Source organism: Podarcis muralis, chromosome 13 (genome assembly GCF_964188315.1).
Source record: "Podarcis muralis chromosome 13, rPodMur119.hap1.1, whole genome shotgun sequence".
NCBI lineage: Eukaryota > Metazoa > Chordata > Lepidosauria > Squamata > Lacertidae > Podarcis > Podarcis muralis.
The window spans coordinates 23139012-23163529 of NC_135667.1; the positions used below are offsets into that span (position 1 = coordinate 23139012).

At 40.0% G+C, this 24518-nt stretch overlaps 2 protein-coding genes across 2 annotated transcripts; both read left to right on the forward strand.

Annotated features, from left to right (window-relative positions):
- Positions 1–2599: 2599 nt before the first annotated feature.
- On the forward strand, positions 2600–8766 carry LOC114583115 (vomeronasal type-2 receptor 26-like). The gene is made up of 5 exons (XM_028704462.2): positions 2600–2947; positions 3838–4692; positions 5436–5663; positions 7021–7147; positions 7865–8766. The coding sequence occupies exons 1-5, from the start codon at positions 2600–2602 to the stop codon at positions 8764–8766; spliced, it is 2460 nt and encodes an 819-aa protein (XP_028560295.2).
- Positions 8767–11846: 3080 nt separating this feature from the next.
- On the forward strand, positions 11847–21428 carry LOC114582400 (vomeronasal type-2 receptor 26-like). Its single transcript, XM_028703406.2, has 6 exons — positions 11847–12106; positions 14461–14752; positions 16652–17503; positions 17785–18012; positions 19301–19427; positions 20527–21428. The coding sequence occupies exons 1-6, from the start codon at positions 11847–11849 to the stop codon at positions 21426–21428; spliced, it is 2661 nt and encodes an 886-aa protein (XP_028559239.2).
- Positions 21429–24518: the final 3090 nt, after the last annotated feature.

Sequence of the window (24518 nt, forward strand, 5' to 3'; positions counted from 1 at the left end):
GTGCAGTGATACATCTGAACACATGCCTTCTGGACCTTTGACCATCCTTGACTAATTAAACAAGCTGAAGTGGGGTGGCTGGATGTAACCAGGGTGTTGGGAACACATCACTGAATGACAGGGTGGTGCAACCTGCAATTGAAGAAGTGGTGATGCAACCCATTATTAAAAAGCTGACTCTGGACCAAATGGTGTTTACATCTGCTTGCCACTTCCCATTATTCCTTTTGGGGGACAGTGATTGTGAGGGTGCTGAGAGAAGAACTTAATGTGTTTCTGAATTACATTGATTATTTGAATACACTTAAATCTGGAATTAAAAGTAGCTTGTCGAGTAGGTACCTGCATTGCCAAATAAGTGGCTGTTTTCCTGTGTGGCGGACTTCATTGAGTAATACTGGGAAAGTGTTATCCAACCCCCTGGTACTTATGTGATAGGGTTCTGTGGGAAACCATTTTGCCCCCTGTGTCATTTGACATTTTTCTGGAGCCATTGGGAGTAATTTTTAAAAATTTTGTATTGTGCTTTCTATTTTTGAAAGATATGTTGTTTTCCCATTCAGACCACTTAAACACTCCCTCTGAAGTTGTAAGTAGGTAAGTTCTATTGTCTCCTCTGAAAGAGCAACAAAAATGGAGAGAGGAGAACAAAATAGAGTATATATACCCCTCCTCTCAATCAATGTGTGTGGGACCCATTTCAATACCTACAGAGCATAGCACCCTACATCTTTCCTCTGTTCAGAACAGATGGGGTGGTGGGTATCCAGTTCTGTCATCCTATGAAATCTGAATATTTGAATTCTGGATAATTTTAGGAGCTATTTATTACAACTTTTCATGAGCTCACAGGTACCACTTTGGCAAACCCTGATTTAAGGTCAGACTTTAAATTATGCAAAATGTGAGTCAGGTGGGAAGAACAGAGCAAGCTGCTCAGACCCCATAACAATTGACTTCTCTGCTCACCAGCTGGTGAAAAAAAGAGTTGATCCTATGAGCTGCTGGATGTTCTTTGCAAATGACATCCGTTCAGATAGTATGCTTACAGATAGCTCAGAGCCCTCCTGTCCTCAGTGTGGTTGGATCTGGGAGGAGAAAATATCACTTTGCCACTCCTCTGTGTGTTTATGTGGGCTTTAAAAATTCTAATTAACTATTAGCTCCACTCCCAAAATTGATTCAGGGTTGTATTTGAGTTGTGTGTTCCCCAGGTTGTTCCAGGTCATGTCAGTATTGATCCACACACCCCGGATTGGGTAGAGGGACTGTACACAATACTTACAAAATTCCTAATAGTTTTTGTCAAGCATGATTCAACTTCAAACGACACCATCCCTTTGGGGAAAGTTTAATTACAGCTATCTTTCTCAAAATCACTGGTCTCAATCCTTTTAACACAATAGACATACAGACCTAATTAGCAAGCTCCACAACCAAAATCTTTAAAAAAGATATAAAACCTTGTGTTTTTGAGAACTGGATCCAGGCATAGGCAGGAGTGTGTCATTTTCTGTATGGTATGTTACCCTTTATATGTTCAGGTATGTTTTCCACCAGCTGATTCTGAAGCATGGTAACTTATGTTAGGAAGCAATATTTTCTCAACAGGACAATGCTAGTGGTTATGTTGCTGCTTGCACTGTTGTGTCAAACTGCATCCAAGACACATTCCATTAACTGTAGCATATATGATGATCCTTTCCCTATTCCTCATAACTTTTATAAGCCAGGTGAAATAATCATTGGGGAGATTGTTTCCCAGGTTTTCTTACACTACAATAACCTCTCTTTCATGGAACAGCCTATGCAGACATTGATTGATGAACCTATGTAAGTCATAATTTCTTTACTCTCTCTCATTCTATGTTCAGGCCACATTAACTGAAAACATATCAATAATGCAATGCTGTGCTGTAAGAATCTGTTAACTTTATACCATGAGAAAATGGGAACCTGCAAACTTCCAACTATAAATCGTGGGGTGGGGTGCTGGGTAGAAAGTAATTTGAGAATGTGGCCTACAGCCACCATACAAATAATCAATTATAAACACTTGGGAAGAAATTTTGCAAATTATTCAGGGGCAGGGGCAATCACTCCCTTTGTCTACAAATTTAGCAGGATGCTTTGCAGGACCTAGATTTTGTTTGAAACAATGTGGAGGGAACCTGATTGATCTTGAATATCTCTTAAATCTCTATTAATGATCTGGCCTCATATGCAGGTTTCATTCAAATGCAGCAAGTATCCCTAATTCATTAAGTTAGATTCCCTGAACTCATTAAGCCCCAGTTAGTCTGGTCCATTAAATTCAAATGAACTACTATGATTGATTTTGTATGAAATCAGCATCAAGATAAGCACACTAACAGAGAGAGACACTTTGGATTGTTGCTGTTGCCAGTGAGGGCATGTAATGGAATGTGGAGAATAGGTTTGTGGAACAATTTGCCAACCTCCAGAATGATCCCAACCCATTTAAATAACATGACTATTCAGGGGGGAAATGTCTGCTTCAGATGTCATTTAAAAAATATATATATCTATTGTCTTCTATGGTCCCTTGCAAGGTTTCAGATTATGATGAAGAGTACAGATGTTTGTTGTCATTGCTGTGGTCATTTTAATAAGCAGCTATAATCCTTATTACAGTTCAGTTCCTAAGAACTACCAGCATATTCTGGCTTTAGCATTTGCTGTCAAAGAAATAAATGAGAACCCCACAATCTTGTCAAATATCTCTCTTGGCTTTCGGATCCTCAATAGTTACTTCAATGCAAGGATGACCTACAAGGCCACTCTGAGCCTCCTTTCCACACAGCAAAGATTTGTCCCCAACTTCCGCTGTCACAACCAAAACAATATGATAGCACTCATTGGAGAATGTTTCTCTGAGATCTCTGCTAACATTGCAGTGATTTTGGCAAGCAAGAAGATTCCACAGGTACGTTTGGTGCATAAAGATATGGAGACTTCACAATGGTGATATACCCACCTGATTTCAGGAACACATTACACAAAGTTCCTTTTTATTATTTGATGAGAATATTGGTTAAATGCTTGATGGTGATAGAAGGTGATACAGGATACTAAAGGAGTGATTTAAATGAAGTGAGGTTTTGAGGTGTGTGGTGCAGGGTTCTGTCTTTCACCAAGAAGACTTCAGCATTTTTTTTCAAATACTTACATGAAGAGCTGGAAAGAATCCAGTGTCATCCACTTGGGAAGAATCGCTGATACGCCCATAGGCAAGAATGAAATGAAACTTTTCCTGTGGGGTCCTGGGTGTGCTGAATTGTGGTCTGGTTGCAGTAATAGACTGGATAAGGGGCAAAAAGAAAAGTTTAATTCAGACAAGAATGTGTTTTTGCTACAGGGTGTGTATGCTTTATGGCTGATTGGAAAGCAACACACACTAGAGAGAGACCACTCTCCCTCTGAAAGAGTGGGTCCATAGTTTGGTGGTCATCCTTCTTCTATTGTTGTTATTAAAGGCTCAATGGCATAGATACTGAAGGGTGCCATTCAACATCTTTGGTTGGTGGTCCAGCTATAAAACACCCATATGGCTATGAGGTACCATATAATATGTTGTAAACCACTTTGAGGGTTTTTTTAAAAAAATAAAGCTGTATAGAAATGAAATTTATAACAACAACAACAACAACAATAATAATAATAATTAATTGGCTGCAGATGTATGCCAGGCACTCGAATATGCCTAAGGAAGGAGTGTTGCATTACAATAAGACCAGGTGATCAGTGCCTGTGCTATGATTCTACAATATAGTTGTTTTCCTCGTACTAAAATAATCCCTTTATTTTTTATTTCAGCTCACTTATGGAACTTTTCTGCCATCATGGGATGAGAGAATAATTTTCCCTTTTTTGTACCATATGGTCCCAAATGAAGCCCACCAGTACATTGGAGCTGTCCGGTTATTTCAGCATTTTGGATGGACATGGGTTGGGCTCTTGGCTGTGGACAATGACAAAGGGGACAGATTTCTACAGACAATGCTGCCTTTGCTTTCTGAGAATGACATCTGTTCTGCATTCGTCATTAGACTACCACAATGGAGTTATGTGGATGAAATGATACAGTTGCTTCTGAAGCATGTGAAAAACTCTGTAACCACTATATTGCAGGGGAAAGCCAATGCAATATTTGTATATGGAGAAAACCCATCTTTTCAAGTTTTGAGAATGTTGCTATTTCTAGCACACTTCACTGAGTTGCCTCCTCTCGAGAAAGTATGGATTATTACATCGCACTGGGATTTCACATCAATGTCTCTTCAAAAGAATTGGGAAATGCAAACTTTCCATGGCTCCTTATCCTTCACTGTTCACTCAGATCAGCCATTAGGATTCCAAAAATTCATTCAAACATTAAATCCTTCCTGGTCGAAGGGAGATGGTTTTATCCAGGACTTCTGGGAACAGGCCTTCAGCTGTTCATTAAAAATGCTCATGGAGGATGAGGAGAGTGCCTGTACTGGAGAGGAAAAGCTGGAGAGCATTCCTGGAATATTATTTGAAATGAAAATGACAGGTCACAGCTACAGTATCTACAATGCTGTCTATGCTGTTGCACATGCTTTGCAAGCCATTTACAAATCCACCTCAAAGCGTAGAAGTTTGGATAAAACGAACAGATTGCTATTACAGAACATGCAACCGTGGCAGGTAATGATAATTCTATTTTAGATAAAGTAGGCTAGCTTTTAATACAGAGGTAAAAGGAACTGTTTCATGCAAGAGTCTACTAAAGTTTTTTTCAGGTGATTATTGTTGTTCTGTGTGTTAATCCAGCTCCAAATACAGAACATTATTGGGAATGGGTAATTTCTCATTTTGCAACTGTCCTTTGGTAGGAATGAAAATCCAATATTTACTTATTTACTTACTTATTTATTTATTTATTTATTTATTTATTTATTTATTTATTTATTCAGGCAAACAAGCAGAGATTTAAGGCTCTATATGTCTCCATTAAACAAATATTCACTCAGATTCTTTTGTTGTATTTTATGAATCCATATTGATCAATAGCGCCGTTCTCATTATGATGTAGTCCATTTCAAAATTATTCCCAATCAAAAACTCACATCAAAGCAAATGAAAGGAAATGACAGCTTGGTGGATAGGTCCCGACATGTAGAGAGGACTTGGTGCTAAATTGGGGTGTGCACAATGTCTTCTTCCCCCTGTTCTCTCTCTGCTTTTTCTTAAATCTGTTCTGAGGACTCCTCCAGATTTAGGAGGTGCAGCTGAGAGTAGAGGGAGGAGAGTCCCATTGAAAAAGCAGATCTCTCTCTCAATTGCTTTCCTACAGTAAAAAATAATAGTAATAAGATAGCGCTTTGTGAATCTCACTGAAATCATTTAAAACATAGTTACCCCATTCTTCATACTCATTTTGAATCTAGGTTCATCATTTACTAAGAAACATCATATTCAATAACAGTGTTGGAGACACAATCCACTTTAATGAAAATAGAGAATTAGTTGCAGGCTTTGATATTACAAACTGGATGATGTTCCCAAATGGCTCAGTGATGAGATTAAAAGTTGGAAGGCTAGAACCTCAGGCTCCTCTGGGAAATGTATTGACCATGAACTATGACCAGATTGTGTGGCACCAAAGCTTTAATCAGGTAAGACATAATATTATTATCATTTATCTTTTATTAAATTTGTATAGCTCCCCTCATCCATAGAACTCAGAACTCGCAGAATAAAAATACCAAAACACAAAATACATTTTAAAAAACCCAAAATGAAACTAAACAATAACATCCCTCTATTTTTTAATAATAATAATAATAATAATAATAATAATAATTCTAGAGTTATCTAGACCTGGGAACAAGTAATCTGTACCTCTGTCCAGGTGCTGCTGAGAAACAGTCTACATATAGTGAACTTATAAATTACCATATGTATCTCTTCCCTGAAGAAAGTGGTATTCTGTTTACACCTTGATATTTCCTCTCATTCTCTCCAAGATCATTTGCAAGTTTCTCTTGTGGGGAATGTTTGAATATATAACAAATAAAATGTCATTTAAGCCAATTCAGCATTCTGTCATCTCTTAAGTTACTGAATTGTGTTTGGAAGCATTCTTTCTTGTTGCTGCTGCTATTTTAAATTCCTATACTTCCTCCATTTCTTTCTTTGATGTAATTGAAGAGTCGGGAAATCAAAGTTTTCTACTTCATGAGGATTAACCCATATTTTCGGAGTAGTTCATGATTTTTTCCCCTGTTTTCACTATTATATATCTTTAAATAAATAAATGAACCAGGAAAGTGTTCAAAGATTATCCTGCATGCTGTTAATAATAAAACTCAAATGTATACTCTAATGTAATTATGTTTAGTTGTGGATATGGCAGCTGTGCACGTATCCACTGATCTGTTTTTTATTTTGGTTGAGAAAACCAGCACAATTGGAGAAGCACACATCTTCCCAACTTCTTATCCCTCCCTCCCCCCCCCCCCTATAAAACCAACCCTCACTATTCAGCAGAGTGGTGCGATGTGATAAGACAGATAAGGCACCTCCATCAGATTCTGTGATCTAACATTCCCTCACTCTTGAGGCAGGCCTTCAAAAGTCTCTGAAATTTCCTTCCAAACTGAAATTCAGAAAATTTGCTGGCATGTCTAATGACTTTCTTCAGTACCAGGAAGTCTGCTTACTTTATTTGGTGGGCAGTGGTAAAGCCGGGCCCCAGGCCCAGCAGATGATCTGGTCGGGGATGGAGACTGGCACCCTCCTCACCGCTTCTTGCCCACACCGGTGGAGCTGGGTGGGGCCCCACACAGAGGCCGGGCCACGCTAACTAATCAGTACCGACAGAGGGCATGACTGTGTGGAATTTAAACCATGGAGCAGTGGGGAGACAGTCCTCTCAAATCCTTCACTGCATCTGGTCAGATTACCCACTCTTTGCAGATCCACCACTCCAAAGAAAAGAACACTCTTATTGCTGATCATGTTTCTATACAGGTTCTGCCTCATTCTGTGTGCACTGACAGCTGCTATCCTGGCTCCAGCAGGAAAAAGAAGGAAGGAGAGAAATTTTGCTGCTATGACTGTGCTCTGTGTCCAGATGGGATGATCTCCAACAAGAAGGGTATTGAGAGAACAATTGATATTAATAAGCTTAGATATTTATTATTGAGATATTCACAGTGAAAATGAGATTCTTCACTTGCTCCAGTGGGTGAGAGGGTAGTGCCCAAAGAGAGAGACTAACATCCTTTTAAATATACTTCTTTTAAATAGTCAGGAGACCAGAGAATGCATTTCGGCTCAAGAAATATATCAGCATAATAATAACAAAGAACAATCAACACTATATTAAACATGGATTAATATAGTGGAAGGCAGAAATAATAAGCCATCTAGGCAAAGGGAATCGCCCCCCAAAACAGACATTCAGATCTACTTCAATCATGAAAAAGAATATACTGATCAAAGTTCTCTTCCATTCTACATTGCCTGGTGTGGTTAACTTTTTCAACCTTTATCATTCACCACCCAGGTTGACCTCAGTAAAACAGAGAACATAGATTCATTGAATATCTATGAAGATAGTTTGTATTAAAGATTCCTAAAAATATTTTTAAAAAGAAAACACAGAGAGTCATTTAGACAGAGAATGGGAAAGCATGATCGAGGAAAAGAGATGATACTATTTTGTTGTCAGGTAAAAAGTGCAAGAAGATGAAATGATGAATTGCTAATAACTTCTATAGTTAATTAGACATCTGGAAATATACCGGTAACTTTTCTTGCATTTTTGTTTGTTATATGCTTAAAATATTAAAACACCTCTTCCATTTCTCAGATATGGATGCCTGTGTCAAATGTCCAGAAGAACAATATCCAAACAAGAACCAAACTAAATGCATTCCAAAATTGGTAACATATCTCTCTTATAAAGAAGATTTGGGGATCATCTTAGCTACCTTGGCTATTTCTTTCTCTTTGACCACATGTTCAGTACTTGGAATTTTCATGAAGTACAAGGAAACTCCCATAGTGAAAGCCAACAACCGGACCCTCACCTACATCCTCCTCGTCTCCCTCCTCCTTTGCTTCCTCTGCTCTTTGCTCTTCATTGGACAACCTGGAAAGGCAACCTGCCTTCTACGTCAAACCACTTTTGGCATTGTCTTCTCTGTGGCCCTTTCTTCTGTGTTGGCAAAGACCATCACTGTGGTTGTGGCATTTATGGGAACAAAACCAGGATCCAGGATGAGGAAATGGGTGGGGAAAAGACTCACTAATTCTATTGTTCTCTCCTGCTCTTTTATTCAGGCTGCCATTTGTACTCTTTGGTTAAGTTCTGCTCCTCCATTCCCAGGTAGAGACATGCATTCAGTGAAAGGTGAAATCATACTGGAATGTAAGGAGGGTTCTGTTTCCATGCTTTATTGTGTCTTGGGCTACATGGGTTCCCTAGCCATAATCAGCTTCATGGTGGCTTTTCTTGCCAGAAAGTTACCTGACAGCTTCAATGAGGCCAAGTTCATCACTTTCAGCATGTTGGTGTTTTGCAGTGTGTGGTTATCCTTTATTCCAACCTACCTGAGCACCAAAGGAAAATACATGGTGGCTGTGGAGATCTTCTCCATCTTATGCTCCACTGCTGGATTACTGGGTTGCATCTTTTCCCCAAAATGTTACATCATTGTTCTGAGGCCTGAGCTGAACAACAGGGAACAACTCATAAGGAAATTGAAATGAAATATAAATGTCCATCTCCTTTTTTGTATTTATATTGAAGGAGTGAGAGAGAGAGAGAGATTTTGTGATATTTCTTGAGATTACTAGCAATGGTGCAAACATCTATGCAAATCTCACTGAGGTTTCCAGTGCTGTACCTGGCCTAGAGTTAAGGGATCATTTCCAAATAGTGCAGTCTAATGTGGAAAGGATACATGTAGTGATGCATCTGAACACATGCCTTCTGGACATTTTACCTCCCTGACTAGCTAAACCAATTGGAGTGGGATAGTTAGGTGTATCCCATCCCTAAAAAGATCATCCTTGACCAAATGGTGTTTAACATCTACTGGCCAGTTTCCAAAATACCTTTTTTTCAGCGGGGGAGGGGGGTGAGGTGATTGAGAGGGAGAGAAACTTCACGTGTTCCTAAATTACATTGATTATTTGAATCCACTTCCATCTGGATTTAGGCTTTGTTTGGGGACTGAATCAGAATTTATTGACCAGGTGGGTCACTTTTATCAATAGAAGGATGGTAGGAATGTCAACATGTTACTCTTCCTTAATCTCTCAGCAGCTTTTCACTTATTGGTATCCTCCTAGTTCAGGCTTCCTCAACCTCGGCCCTTCAGATGTTTTTGGCCTACAATATCCCTAGCTAGCAGGACCAGTGGATGCTGGTAATTGTAATTTCAAAACATCTGGAGGTCCGAGGAAGCCTGTCCTAGATTTAACTCGTTGGGGTGCCTACCAGAGATGCTAGACTACAGTAGCTGTACTCCTTTATGGCTGACTTCACAGAATAATACTAGGAAAGTGTTCTCCAACCCCCTGGCTCTTTGGGGACCCCCCCCCCAGTGTTATTTAACATTTGCCTGGAGCCATTGGGAGGAATCTTTAAAATGTTTGGAGCATGGTGCTTTCTATTTTTGAAAGATATGCTGGTTGCCCATTCAGGACAGGTTGCACTTCCTCTAAATGTGTAAGTCGGTACCTCTTTGATACATTTTTTTGTCATTAGAGTCTTCTTTGGCTGGGAGTACCTGCATTGCCGTTGCTCGGTCCCTGCTCCTGCCATCCTAGCAGTTCGAAAGCACGTCAAAGTGCAAGTAGATAAATAGGTACCGCTCCAGCAGGAAGGTAAACGGTTTTTCTGTGCACTACTCTGGTTCGCCAGAAGCGGCTTAGTCATGCTGGCCACATGACCCGGAAGCTGTATGCTGGCTCCCTCTGCCAATAAAGCGAGATGAGCGCCGCAACCCCAGAGTCAGCCACGACTGGACCTAGTGGTCAGGGGTCCCTTTACCTTTACCTTTACCTTTACCTTTACTTTTACCTGCATTGCCTAATAAGCTACAAGTTACAAAATGGCTGATGTGTGTGAAATTAAAAAGAAATGGCTGCCATAGTGTGAGACTTTTTTTTAATGGCTAATGTAAGCGTATAACATAATCATCATCATCATCATCAATTGCCTCCTCTGAAAGAACAAGAAAGCAGAAGAAAGATGACCACAAAATAGTGCACATATACCCCTCCTCTCAATCAATGTGGGTGGGAACCATTTCAATACCTAGAAAGAATAGCACCCTGTGTCTCTCCTCTGCTCAGAACAGATCGGATGGTGGGGGTCCAGCCCTGGCATCCAATGGACTGTGAAAAAGAGGTCATACCTGTATAACCAGGGACTGAGCAGTAGATTTCTTTTAAGATAATATTTGCATTGTGGATTATTTTAGAAGATATTTATTACAACTTTTCATGAGCTCACAGGTACCACTTTGGCAACCCCTGATTTAAGGACAGACCTTCAAGTTACGCCAAATACCGGTATGTGTGAGCTGTATATGTGAACTTAACTCTGGTCCAAGAGAAATGTTATTGCCACCTTCCTGGCTTTGCACAAGGTTCTCCATCCAAGTTGGTTAAAGACCCCCCCTGATCAGATCAAGCCACCTGGAATTATCCAAGGCTGTCTGCAGATGAAACAACAGGTTGGAAGAATAGAGCAGGAAGCCCAAACCCCAGAAGGATTGAATCCTCCGCTCACCAGATGGTGGAAAGAAGAATCAATCCTGTGAGCTGTCGTGTGCTCCTTTGCAAATGACTTCTGCTCAGGGAGGATGCTTACAGAATCCCCCTGTTCTCAGTGTGGTAAGATATGAAAGGACGAAATGTAATGTTGTCTTCCCCCCTGCCCCACCAGCTTTGTTTTTATGTGGTCTTTAAAAAACCGATTTAACTATTAGTCCCACCCCCAGACTAAGTCAAGCTTGGATTTGGGTTGTGTCCCCACCAGGTAGGACCAGGTTATGTCTGGACTGATCCACAGTCCTAGATCAGGTAATGGAGCTGTACACAGTGCCGGAGGGGAAATCCTAATATTTTTTTGTCAAGCATGATTCAACTTTGAAGGACATAATCCCTCTGGGGAAATTCTAATCACAGCTATCTTCCTCAGAATCACTAGTCTCAATCCTTTTACACAACAGACAGAGAGAAGTAATTAGCAATCTGAACATCCAGCATCTGAAAAAAGAAGATATAAAACCTTGTGTTTTTGAGAAGTGGATCCAGGCATAGGCAGGACTGTGTCATTCTCTATATGATCCGTTCCCCTTTTTATGTTCAGTTATGTTTTCCATCAGCTGATTCTGCCATGATTTTTAACCCCAAATAATTCCCAGGGAGTTTCCCTAGTCACTATCCTTCCTCCTTGCCCAGTTAATATCCCACTTTACAGTGGAAAATTGGACCTTTTGCATCATAAAGTTGTCTCATAATAATGAATCTTAATTTTATATATGTATACAGTCATTATGATTTTTCAGGGATACTCTTTTATTTTTGCTTGCACAACAATTTCTCTATCTGAAACAGGCATTCATGAAGGTTTTAATTCAATCAGCCTTATAGCGAAAAGTGAGAAGAATATACTGCTCAGAGATACTAATGAATAAAGAGCGATAATTAAATATAAGACCAAGATACAGTGCACAGACTTCCTAAGATGCTAAGCTGTAAATCAGTGCAGTATGACTACTTACCACCATTCGAGGGAAGCTGTTAAAAAAACTGAAAATAGTCACATATGAAACATGGTAACCTATGTTGGTTGGCAAAGTTTTCTCAACAGCATCATGCTAGTGGTCATGTTGCTGCTTGCACTGTTGTGTCAAACTGCATCCAAGACACATTCTATTAACTGCAGCATATATGATGATCCTCTCCCTATTCCTCATAACTTTTATAAGACAGGTGAAATAATCATTGGGGAGATTGTTTCTCAGGTGTTCCTAAACTACGATAACCTCTCTTTCACAGAACAGCCTATGCAGACATTGATTGACGAACCTATGTAAGTCATAATTTCTTTACTCTCTCTCAATCTATGTTCAGGCCACATTAACTGAGAACATATCAATAATGCAACGCTGTGCTGTAAGAATTTGTTTGCTATATACCATGAGAAAAGTGGAACCTGCAAACTTCCAACTGTTAATCATTGGGGGTGGGGTGCCATACCTTTCCCCCCAGTTTATTTCTATTTGGCTACTGATGAATAACTACATTTATATGCATCTTAATAACAGAAAGATCTCTAGGATTTACTTGTTTGTTGTTTGTTGGTGCCCTTGACAAATATGAAAGCTGTTCAATTAAAGAAAAGCCCACAAAACTATGAGAAATGCAATATACAAAAGCAGAGGATTTAGCTACTTTTGTTTTCCTCTCAGTTTGTTCCTATCCTTTGCTTGAATCTCTTTCTTCTCACATACAGTTCTGGACTTCTGGTCTTTTTGTTCTCTATTATGAGAAATGCAATATACAAAAGCAGAGGGGTTTGCTACTTTTGTTTTCCTCTCAATTTGTTCTCGTCCTTTGCCTCAATCTCTTCCCACTCTCATACAGTTCCAGACCTCTGGTCTTTTTGTTCCCTATTATTAAATTTGAGAAATACCACTATGTTTTATCCTTCCTCTTATTTTCAGCCTTGTCGTTTGCCCAGTCAGACTCCAGTTTATTGCAAACTATAAAAAGGGGTCCACAATCATATCTGATTATTCAATGACAGGAAGTGTATGCCACATGTATTGGCAAAGTCTTGCCCCAATTGTTGTTCATACTTCTACAATGAAAATTGCACAAGTAATTTGCCCAGGCAGGCACATTATGTGACCCATAAGAGCAGCAAAATAACAAGACTGTACAATGGTGATGGGATAAAATCAGGCCAAATCTTTATTGACAGCAGCAGGCAGGGCAAGGGTTGGCATGGCATTGGGTCCCAGGATCAGTTCACCATTCCACAAGCCCCATGTTGATGGAATGGATGAGCTGGGTTTGGATTGTTCCAAACCTGTACAATGGGAGTTGGGCAGTGTTGAATCTTGCCGTGGTGCAAGCCAAGCAAGCAAGGTCTCACTGGGGGACCAGGGTGCAGATTCCAACCAGGCAGATACTGAACACACGCTTGAGTTTGCCATGGTCAATCCTCTCCTCAGGCCCCTTATGGGGACGCACTGTACTATGCTGATCCTGCCCAATGCCATTTCTGTCCTCTTACAAACATTTTCTTCCACCTAACAAAGAAAAGCCATAATTTAACTGAGGGAAAGGTGTGGGGGGGGGAACCAACCAAGTGCCCCAAAAGAAAAAAATGCTTTCCAGCTCTGTCAACCAACGACCCAAAATTGCTCAGTGAAGACTCTATGCAGAGGGAGGATGGACACAAAGCTCTTAAAGCAAAAAAGCTTTGAGCTCCATGGGAAGCAGCCTTACATAGGTTTCCTCCTACATTCTTCTGCAAGGGTTCATTGGGCAGCTTTCCCCCATGAGTCCATCACACAGAGAAGATACTGGGCAAAACCTTGCCCAGTATTTTGCTGCTATCTATGGGCCATAGCACCACCGGGCAAAGATGCCCCTTGCTTATTGGGCACAGAACGGGGCATATCAAAGAGATATGTGGTTTTAGAAAGTAATTTGTGAGGTGGCCTGCAGGCACCATACAAATAATTCATTATCAGTTGATTGATATTCATGGTATTTTATATTTCTTTTTTTATCCTTCATCTGTTCTTCTCCCCTGTCCTGACCCCCATGTTCTCAATATGTGTGGAAATTCAGAAAAAAAATGTTGTAATTCATTCAGAGGCAATGGCAATCACCCTCTGTCTCCAAATTTATCAGGATACTTTGCAGGACCTAGATTTGGTTTGGAACAATGTGGAGGGAGCCTGATTTATCTTGGATATCTCTTGAATCTCTATTAATGATTTGGCCTCATATGCAGGTTTCATTCAAATGCAACACATATCCCCTAATACACATACACTAAGTTAGATTCACTGAACTCATTAAGCCCCAGTTAGTCATGTCCATTAATTTCAAATGGCCTACTATGATTAATCTTGTATAAAATCAGCATGAATATAAGCACACACAGAGAGACACTTTGGATTGTTGTGGTTGCCAGTGAGGGCATGTAATGAAATGTGGGGGATAAGTATGTGGGGACAATTTATCAACCTCCAGAATGATCCCAACAGATTTAGAGAATGTGGCTTTTCATGGGAGAAATATCTACTTCAGATGTAATTTTTTTAAAAAAAAATTATTGTCTTCTATGGTTCTATTATTTGCCTCAACCTTGAAAGAATTCAGATGATGAAGAAAATTGCAGATCCTTGTTGTCATTGCTTATTACAGATCAGTGCCTAAGAACTACCAACATATTCTGGCTTTAGCATTTGCGGTCAAAGAGATCAATGAGAATCCCACAATCTTGTCAAATATCTCTCTTGGCTTCCGCATCCTCAATAGTTACTTCAATGCAAGGATGACCTACAAGGCCACTCTGAGCCTCCTTTCCACACAACAAAGGTTTGTCCCCAACTTCAGCTGTCACAACCAGAACAATATGATATCACTCATTGGAGGATGTTTCTCTGAGATCTCTGCTAACATTGCAGTGATTTTGGCAAGCAAGAAGACTCCTCAGGTATGTTTAGTGCATGAGGGTGGAACAGGATACTCTGTTAAAGGTAAAGGTAAAGGTACCCCTGCCCGTACGGGCCAGTCTTGCCAGACTCTAGGGTTGTGCACCCATCTCACTCCAGAGGCCGGGGGCCAGCGCTGTCCGGAGACACTTCCGGGTCACGTGGCCAGCGTGACATTGCTGCTCTAGTGAGCCAGAGCCGCACATGGAATGCCGTTTACCTTCCCGCTTGTAAGCGGTCCCTATTTATCTACTTGCACCCGGGGGTGCTTTCGAACTGCTAGTCCTCTTCAAATGAAGGGAGTGGTACAGGGTTCTGTACTGAACTCAAAACATCTCCCCCCCCCCAAAAAAAAAAAAAACCAACACCCCACACAGAACAAGAATTCTAAGTGACTTAGATGAAGAGGTGGAAGTGATTCCCATGTCATAAAACTGGGAAGAAAAATAAACACCTCAGAATGCAGGGGTAAAACTGAAATTTGCTGGCCAGGTGGTGGATATGCCAAATTGCTGACTGGTTGCAATAAGAAACTGGAAGAGGACCAAGAAGTTGTAGGTTAATCCAAACATGAAGTGGGTTCTGCCTGTGGGTGGTTCTGCTGTCTACCTGAATGGTATGTAGCTTGCTCTAGAGATCGATTATTCTCCCTATGAAACACTGGGAAGAGTTAGGTGGTCATCCTGGATCGAGTGTTGTTAATTATGGCTCAGATGGCCTAAGTGGTAATGAGTGCCTTGCAACAGCTTTGCCTCATGGTCAAACATAATAATAATAATTAATAATAGTAGTAGTAGTAGTAATAATAATAATAATAATAATAATAATAATAATAATAATAATAACAACAACAACAACAACAACAACCTTTATTGTCACTACACCACCTGTGTGCAGTGAAATTAAATGAGCCCCCTTCCCCCACACACATACACTCAGTCTTGTTTGTGTTCTTTGTGCTTGCTGGAAGTCAATTACACCACTATTTTTTTCCATTCAGCAACCCAACAGCCCACAGATAAAAACTGTTCTTTAACCTGTTGGTGCGGCTGACTATACTTCTGTATCTCCTGCCCGTAGTTAGGAGATTAAAGAGGTGCTGGCCAGGGTGTGAGATGTCCCTAAGAATTTTCCTTGCTCTCCTGAGGCAGTGGTCTCCCGTGATGTCATCTAGCAAACTCCAGGGACAGCCCATGATATCATGTGCTGTATTCACCACCCTCTGTAGGGACTTCCTATCCATGGCTGAAGAACCTGGCTGTAGTTGTGGGTCAGGCCCATTATGTCAGGACAGGAATGACCAAAAGGTCAATGTGGGTCAAATCTTTATTGATTACAACCTGTAAGCTGGATTGGTGTGGCATTGTGGCTTTCCCTTTTTTGAATATCGGTGTTATTTTTGATACAACTCAACCCAGCTCACGAGCTGAGGAATGCCCACAGAAATTTACCAGTTGAGAAGACCCAATGTGATGTTGGTCCATGTGACTGGGATCTCTCTGGCAAGCTGAGGTGAGCGATATCTGGCCTGTCTCTATCCAAGCCACTGGCAGGAGCTGATTTTTAAACACCAGCTCCCATCTTACATTTGAGATTCTGTGCATGAAAAATAGAAATTGAGGAGGGGATGTTATAGTACATGTGAAAACCAGAATACCTGTCATATATCAGGCTAAAGGTCATTCTAGACTATCTCTGTGACATTACTAGATTTTGTTTCATCATTTGTAGAACCATTTTAATATTAAATGAAGTTCACAAGTGGAACCAATGTAGTACTTCAGCTCTCCTACATTAGAAGTTTTCAAGTGAAAGCTAGGTCGACATCTGCTAGGGATGCTCTATTATTCTAAGATATAACATTCTCTTTGTCTGAAAAAATGTGTTAATTTTTCTTTCAGCTCACTTATGGAACATTTTTACCATCAGGGGATGAGAAAATGTATTTCCCTTTATTGTACCGCATGGTCCCAAATGAAGCCCACCAGTACATGGGAGCTGTCCGGTTATTTCAGCATTTTGGATGGACATGGGTTGGGCTCTTGGCTGTGGACAATGACAAAGGGGACCGGTTTTTGCAGACAATGCTGCCTTTGCTTTCTGAGAATGGCATCTGTTCTGCATTCGTAATTAGACTACCACAATGGAGTTTTGTGGACCAACTGATAGAGTTGTTTCTGGACCACGTGCAAAGCTATGCAACCATCTTTCAGGGTAAAGCAAATGTATTATTTATATATGGAGAAAACCCATCTTTTCAAGTTTTGAGAATATTGCTATTTCTAATGCACTTCACTAGCTGGCCTCCTCTGGAGAAAGTATGGATTATTACATCTCACTGGGATTTCATATCAATGTCCCTTCAAAAGAATTGGGAAATGCAAACATTCCATGGATCCCTATCCTTCACTGTTCACTCAGATCAGCCATTAGGATTCCAAAAATTCATTCAAACATTAAATCCTTCCTGGTCGAAAGAAGATGGTTTTATCCAGGACTTCTGGGAACAGGCCTTCAACTGTTCATTAAAAATGCTCATGGAGGATGAGGAGAGTGCCTGTACTGGAGAGGAAAAGCTGGAGAGCATTCCTGGAATATTATTTGAAATGAAAATGACAGGTCACAGCTACAGTATCTACAATGCTGTATATGCTGTTGCACATGCTTTGCAAGCCATTTACAAATCCACCTCAAAGCGTAGAAGTTTGGATAAAAGGAACAGATTGCTATTACAGAACGTGAAACCGTGGCAGGTAATTATAGTTCTCTTCTTTAAAAGGGTGGTAGGAAGGTAAGCTACCTTTTAATGCAGAGGTAAAAGGAACAGTTACACGAAAGAGTCTACTAAAGTTGTTTCATGGATGTTTTTGTTGTGTATTAACGCAGCTTTAAATGTGGGAGGTGGGTATTCTAGGATTTGCAACTATTCTTAGGTAAGAATGAAAACTCAATATTTGTTTGTTTAAAAGCACTTTGTGAATCTCATTGAAATCATTTAAAACACAGTTACCCCATTCTTCATATTCATTTTGAGGTTCATCATTTTCTTAGAAGCATCTTATTCAATAACAGTGTTGGAGACACTATCCACTTTAACGAAGATAGAGAATTAGTTGCAGGCTATGATATTACAAACTGGATGATGTTCCCCAATGGCTCAGTGGTCAGAGTAAAAGTTGGAAAGCTAGAACCTCAGGCTCCTCCAGGCAGTGAACTGACCATTAATTATGACCAAATTATGTGGCATCATGGCTTTAATCAGGTAAGACATAAGGTGCATTCACATATTATGTTGTACCTTAGTACAAGTAACCCATATCTGACTTCAACTACACTTAAGGAAGATTCCACACACATTGATTTTAAAAATCACAATGTTCCTTGCTTCTGTCTTGATCTTTCACTGCATTCTCTCTATGTGACTTTGTTCAGCTGCAAACATCTCCCATGGCAAATGCTTGGATATATGATAATGATAATGATAATTTATTTACTTATACATATCCCGCCCATCTGGCTGGGTTTCCCTAGCCACTCTGGGCGGCCTCCAACAAAATATTAAAAATACAATACAACATCACACATTAAAAACTTCCCTGAACAGGGCTGCCTTCAGATGTCTTCTAAAAGTCAGATAGTTGTTTATTTCCTTGACATCTGATCGATGCTGGACCTCAATGTCTGGAGCTGATGAGGGTGGGGACGCTCCTTCAAGTATAAGAGGGAAAATGTCAATTCATCATTTTACCATCTCTTCAGGTACAGAATTATTCTTAGGGTCCCCCCCCCCTTATTCCTCTTCTTTCTGAATGTATAATCATAATCCTCTTCTTTCTCAATGTATAATCAAAGTGTTATGATATCAAACCTTTCTACTTCCAAATTAACTGGTAGGTCCTTTATTTGTTTTTCTAAGCTCATGATTGCATTTCCTTTAATATACAAGTAACCCAGGAAATGCATCCCCAACAGTCATCTTTAAAATTGCTGCTATGTTACATCAAGGAATTTGAAAAATCATATTCCAAACCATCAATAATCCTTCAAAAAGTCATAGGATCTATCCTTACATAATTAATTAAGTCTCATCTGCAAAGTGCCTTTATCACCTCCCAACTTATTTCTATATCCTGGGCATCAGAGCAGCAGTTACTTTAAATGGTCATCTTCAGAGTTGGAGCTTTACTCTTAGTAATAAAACTTGTTACTCAGATGTAATTCTGGTTAGGTGTGGAGAAAGCAGCTCTGCACAGGTTTGAGTTTTGTCTACTCTCTTTTTTCCACTTTGAAAAACAGCTCTATCAGACTATGTGATCTGAAGCTCCCCCATTAACGAGTTTTTCAAAAGTCTCTGGCATTTCCTTCCAAATTGTTTTTTTCTATTGTTAGCTACTCTGTGATCTTTGGAGGAAGGGCAGTATAAACATGCAATAAATAAAAGATGAAATATAAATAAATTATCTAAAGCTCGCCTCACTATTTGGAGGCCCATCATTCTATAGCCCAAACCCCAATTTTTACTGCTGATCATCCTTCATGGTTCTGTGCAGGTGCTCCCAGTTTCTGTGTGTAACAACAATTGTTATCCTGGCTACAGCAGAAAGAAGAAGGAGGGAGAGAAATTTTGCTGCTATGATTGTGCTGCATGTCCAGAAGGAATGATCTCCAGCAAAATAGGTAGGAGACATGTGGACTCAGCTGCATTAGTCAAAATACAGCATTATAAATGTGTTATAACACTGTGACAGCAGTGCAGTTGAAATCACAACTCAATGATATTTTCAATATCAACCACTTTTTACAGAGCATTTTCAGAGTGTTTTTATAGCTAAGTAGATCTAACCATAATGTACAGACGTACCAAACGATTTCCATAAAGTAATATATTTATTTATTCATTGCAGTGAAAATAGGGGAAAGGGTGTTGATGACACAGAAATCAAAAGGCTAAGAACCATTTTGAAATGTATATTTTGAATACATCAGTGGAAGATCAATGAATAATAATAGCATAATAATAACAAAGAGTAATAAACATGGATTAAAACTAAGGAAGGCAGAAATATTGAGCCATATATGCAAATAATGATTACATGGAAGAACACAATAATTCTGGCATGCAAAAATAATATTTTTAAACTGTTATACAGCTTCACTTCTACTTATCACCTAAAATTTCCACCTGCGCAAACTGCTTAAAAGCTTTGCATGTTCCATCTATATAGTAATGTATGCAAAATATTAAGGAAAATGGAAAGAATATGATACCTACCTGTCAAAGGACAGACTCAATTACTCACCTGAAAACAAGCCAAAATCAAAAAGAAAATACATCCAAAATTGTTTATAGGCCCAAGCGCCAACCCCAAAGAACTTGCGTAGAAAAAAATAAGTCCAAACAATTTCCAAATGGACAAGTTCATAGTATTAAACCCCCAAAAGGCAAATGGGTCCCCAAAGGCTTTGAAACAAGTGTTCATGTGCACTCATGCCCACGTGTGTGTGAGAAACTTCAAGTGAAGCCAAAAATAAGCAAAGTGAAAGAAGTGAGCTTCAACACAGAGTAGATGCTCTTTTGGATCCCAAATGACAGCCTAAATATTCTGAACTCACAAAGCTCAACCAGCACTGCTAGCCATATGGAGTAACAAATCCTATCCCTTCTTCACATAGGTGCATTGTTTAAGCTTGATTTAGGCATCATCAGCATTTTGACACCTGGAAATATAACCACTGCTGCTTTTTAATATAAACAAATGTCTCTTTCATTTTTCAGATGTGGATGCCTGTGTTGAATGTCCAGAAGATCAGTATCCCAACAAGCACCAAACTAAATGCATTCCAAGAGTTGTAAGCTACCTCTCTTACAAAGAAAATTTAGGGATCATCTTAGCTACCTTGGCTATTGCTTTCTCTTTGATCACAGCTTTTGTATTTGTAACTTTTATTAAACACAAGGACACCCCAATAGTGAAAGCCAACAACCGAACCCTCACCTACATGCTCCTCATCTCTCTTCTTCTTTGCTTCCTTTGTTCCTTGCTCTTCATTGGACAGCCTGGAAAGGTGACATGCATTCTCCGACAAACAGCTTTTGGCATCATCTTCTCTTTGGCCCTTTCTTCAGTGCTGGCAAAGACCATCACTGTGGTTCTGGCATTCATGGCAACCAAACCAGGAGCCAAGATGAGGAAATGGGTGGGGAAAGGAGTAGCAAATTTGATTGTTCTTTTTTGTTCCTTTGCTCAGGCTGGCATTTGTACTCTTTGGTTATGTACTTACCCTCCGTTCCCAGATACAGACATGCACTCATCATATGGAAATATGATATTGCAATGTAATGAAGGTTCAGCTACCATGTTTTACTGTGTCTTGAGCTATATGGGTTCCCTGGCCATAATCAGCTTCATTGTGGCTTTTCTTGCCAGGAAGTTACCTGACAGCTTCAATGAGGCCAAGTTCATCACTTTCAGCATGTTGGTCTTTTGTAGTGTGTGGCTTTCCTTTGTTCCAACCTACCTGAGCACAAAAGGAAAATACATGGTGGCTGTGGAGATCTTCTCCATCTTATGTTCCAGTGCCGGATTACTGGGTTGCATCTTTTCCCCAAAATGCTACATTATTCTGCTGAGGCCTGAGCTTAACAGCAGGGAACACCTTATGAGGAAAATAAAATGAAATATATGTGTGCATCTCTTTGTTTTTAATTTATATTGAGGCTGGGAGGCAGAGGAATAATGTGTTGGTAGAGATCCCAACAAAATTCAAGCAAGGGTGCAGACGTCTCTGTTTAATTCCTGTGAATAGACTTGAACCCACCTCAGACATGCTGGATTACTGGGTTGCATCTTTCCCCTAAATGCTACATCATTGTGCTGAGGCCTCAGTTGAACAGTAGGGAGGAACTGATAAGGAAAAGAAAATGAAATAATATATTTCCATCTCTCCATTGTGTGTGTGTTGCCATGGCAGCAAACTTTAGATTTATTATTATTTTTATTTGTATACCACCCTGTGCCCACATACTAATGGCATAGAATTACACCCCCCCCCCCACACACACACACACACAAGTGTTGCATGGAATGCTTATGACCAGAGTACCTTTTGGTTATTAGGCACTGCTGTGAGGGACATAAGGGACATTTGATAAGATTTTGATTTGATGAGAGGACAGAGACTGAGGTGGCAACAAAAAGTGGGTGGGGACAACCAACCAGAAAGGAAAGCAACACTAACTGCCTTTTGCTATGAAGCTCACTGGGTGCTCCAAAAGTGTCCTGTCAGCTGCTTAAGGCACTAAGACCACCTAAGGCTCTGATATGGTAGCTTTGTGAACCATTAACTCTGCAGAGGCCTATCTCCAAGTGAAGCCTTACAGATGTTGGCTTAATTGCCGTGCAGTAAGTCCCACTTCCTCAGGGGATCTGGATGATTTTTGAAGGGCCCTCACTGTAGTCAGCCACCAGTTGTTCCAGTTGGCTGGAAAGAAAATGGTTCCATAGGAGACCTCTCCTCTCAGTCGGAGAAGAGCAGCAAGATTGTGTCCTCTGTTAAGTTTGCCATATTTCAAACAGGATGGAGTGAAAAGCTTATCCTCTGAGTTGATGTTATAGTTCTTGGTCCATTACTCATGGTTCAGATAATATTCTTCTAATCCCACACAGTGATCATTAAGCAGGAGCTCCATAATCAAAGGAATTATGAAGTTCATATGAACTCCTGCACACATTGAAGGAACACAGGGATTTTGATTGAAAAACCTACTTATGTCTGCCCAGTTTACATTTCACATTCACATAATCATGCTCTGTTTAATTCCATTTAGGCGTGTGCTTGTTTGTTTTTAATAAGAAAATCAGTTTTAAAATACCATACATTTATCAAAGTAATATTAGAGTACTGTGCTTACAAGGTGACAAGTACGTAAGGGGGGGGGGGAAATTTAATTTTTTTTTTTTTTTTTTTTGGTAGAATTTCTCAAGATGGGACAGTTTTGTCAGAGCTGTGTGCAAATTGATTCATACATTCTGCATATCTACATTCTGGTGCACTCAGAGGGCCCAGATGTTTAAATACAGCATGTTTGCTCTACAATAAAGGTAAAGGGTAAAGGTACCCCTGACTGTTAGGTCCAGTCGCAGATGACTCTGGGGTTGCAGCGCTCATCTTGTTCTATAGCCCGAGGGAGCTGGCGTTTGTCTGTAGACAGCTTCCGGGTCATGTGGCCATCATGACTAAGCCGCTTTTGGCGAACCTGAGCAGCACACGGAAATGCCGTTTACCTTCCCACCAGAGCAGTACCTATTTATCTACTTGCACTTTGACGTGCTTTCGAACTGCTAGGTTGGCAGTTCTCTACACACAAACAGTTGTAGCTGTATAGAACTCATTCCAATGCTTGTTCTGCTAGAGCAAAAGATGTGGGTGAGTTTGGCATTGGTGGTGTGTGGGCTAGTCTGATTGTTGGTGCCCATAGTAAAGGTTTATTATTTATTTATTAAATTTATATACCGCCCTTCATCCATAGTTCTCAGGGCAGTTCACAACATAAAGTTGCAAGATAAAAACACAATACATATAATAAAAACAATAATGAAAAGCACAACCTCCCTTTCATCCACCCTCACCCCCTCCAACAAACACATTTAAAAGGCTATAGGATGCTAATCAGTCCAAGTCTTGGTTGAAAAGAATGTTTTCATCACACACTAAAGGTGTATAATGAAGGCATCAGTCAAACCATCCCAGGAAGAGCATTCCACAAATCAGGAACCACTGCAGAAAAGGCTCGTTCTCATGCTGCCACCCTCTGGAGCTTTTGCGGAGGTGGCACAAGAAGAAGGGCCTCAGATGATGATCACGGAATCCAGGTAGGTTCATATAGGGAGAGGTGGTCCTTGAGGTATTGTGATCCCGAGCCGTTTAAGGCTTTATAGGACAAAACTAGCACTTTGAATTGAGTCCATGCAACCATACAGTATGTGTGCATTTTGTGAATGCAAAACCCCTAGGAATTGTTGAAACATACACACAGTTAAAATTTAGAATATATAAACTCGTAGGGCTGAAGATTTTTCTTCCTTTCTTCCTGAAGTTTTCAATGTGAAGACGGTGTGGTGTAATGGTTAGAGTGTTGGACTAGGAACTGTGAGAGCAGGGTTCGAATCCCTAGTCAGCCATAAAGCTCGCTGGGGAACCTTGGAGCAGTCACCATCACTTAGCCTAACCTACCTCACTGTGAGGATGAAATGGGGGGAGAAAAACTATGTGCACCACAGTGAGATTCTTGGCAGATAAAGGTAGGATGTAAAGTGTGATGAAGAAATGAACGAACATATATAGTATTGCATAAATAAATACTGTAAATAATTTAAAAATTATAGTAACAAAAACAATAGATAAGACAAACAAGAATTTGAAGAGTTCTGATAAAAAATATATTCCCATCATAGTAACAATGAACCTTAGATTTCCTGGTCTTTAAGTGAGTGGTCTGTTTGTGTGAATTTAACCCTAGTCCAGGACAAAAGGAGTGTACAACTTTCTGGCTAAGTGCCACTGGCCATTTGTTGCCCCTCAGAAAAGAAAATAATGTCTGTAGAGTTCTGGTAGAAAAATACACATAGTACTTTTGTTATTCATAGCACAACTTCATGGAACATCAATACACAGGGGAGATTTTAATCACACCAATCATTGTCAAAATTACTGGCATCCATCCTCTTAAACAATGGAGGGACAGATGTCTTCAGCAAGATCAACAAT

Excerpts from the sequence above, each read along its gene's own strand:
- LOC114582400 (XM_028703406.2), top strand. The coding sequence starts at position 11,847 with ATGGTAACCTATGTTGGTTGGCAAAGTTTTCTCAACAGCATCATGCTA. Across the intron at positions 17,504-17,784 it reads AGAACGTGAAACCGTGGCAG|GTTCATCATTTTCTTAGAAG; the intron begins GTAATTATAGTT and ends ATTCATTTTGAG. Across the intron at positions 19,428-20,526 it reads AATGATCTCCAGCAAAATAG|ATGTGGATGCCTGTGTTGAA; the intron begins GTAGGAGACATG and ends TTCATTTTTCAG.
- LOC114583115 (XM_028704462.2), top strand. The coding sequence starts at position 2,600 with ATGTTTGTTGTCATTGCTGTGGTCATTTTAATAAGCAGCTATAATCCT. Across the intron at positions 5,664-7,020 it reads GGCACCAAAGCTTTAATCAG|GTTCTGCCTCATTCTGTGTG; the intron begins GTAAGACATAAT and ends GTTTCTATACAG. Across the intron at positions 7,148-7,864 it reads GATGATCTCCAACAAGAAGG|ATATGGATGCCTGTGTCAAA; the intron begins GTATTGAGAGAA and ends TCCATTTCTCAG.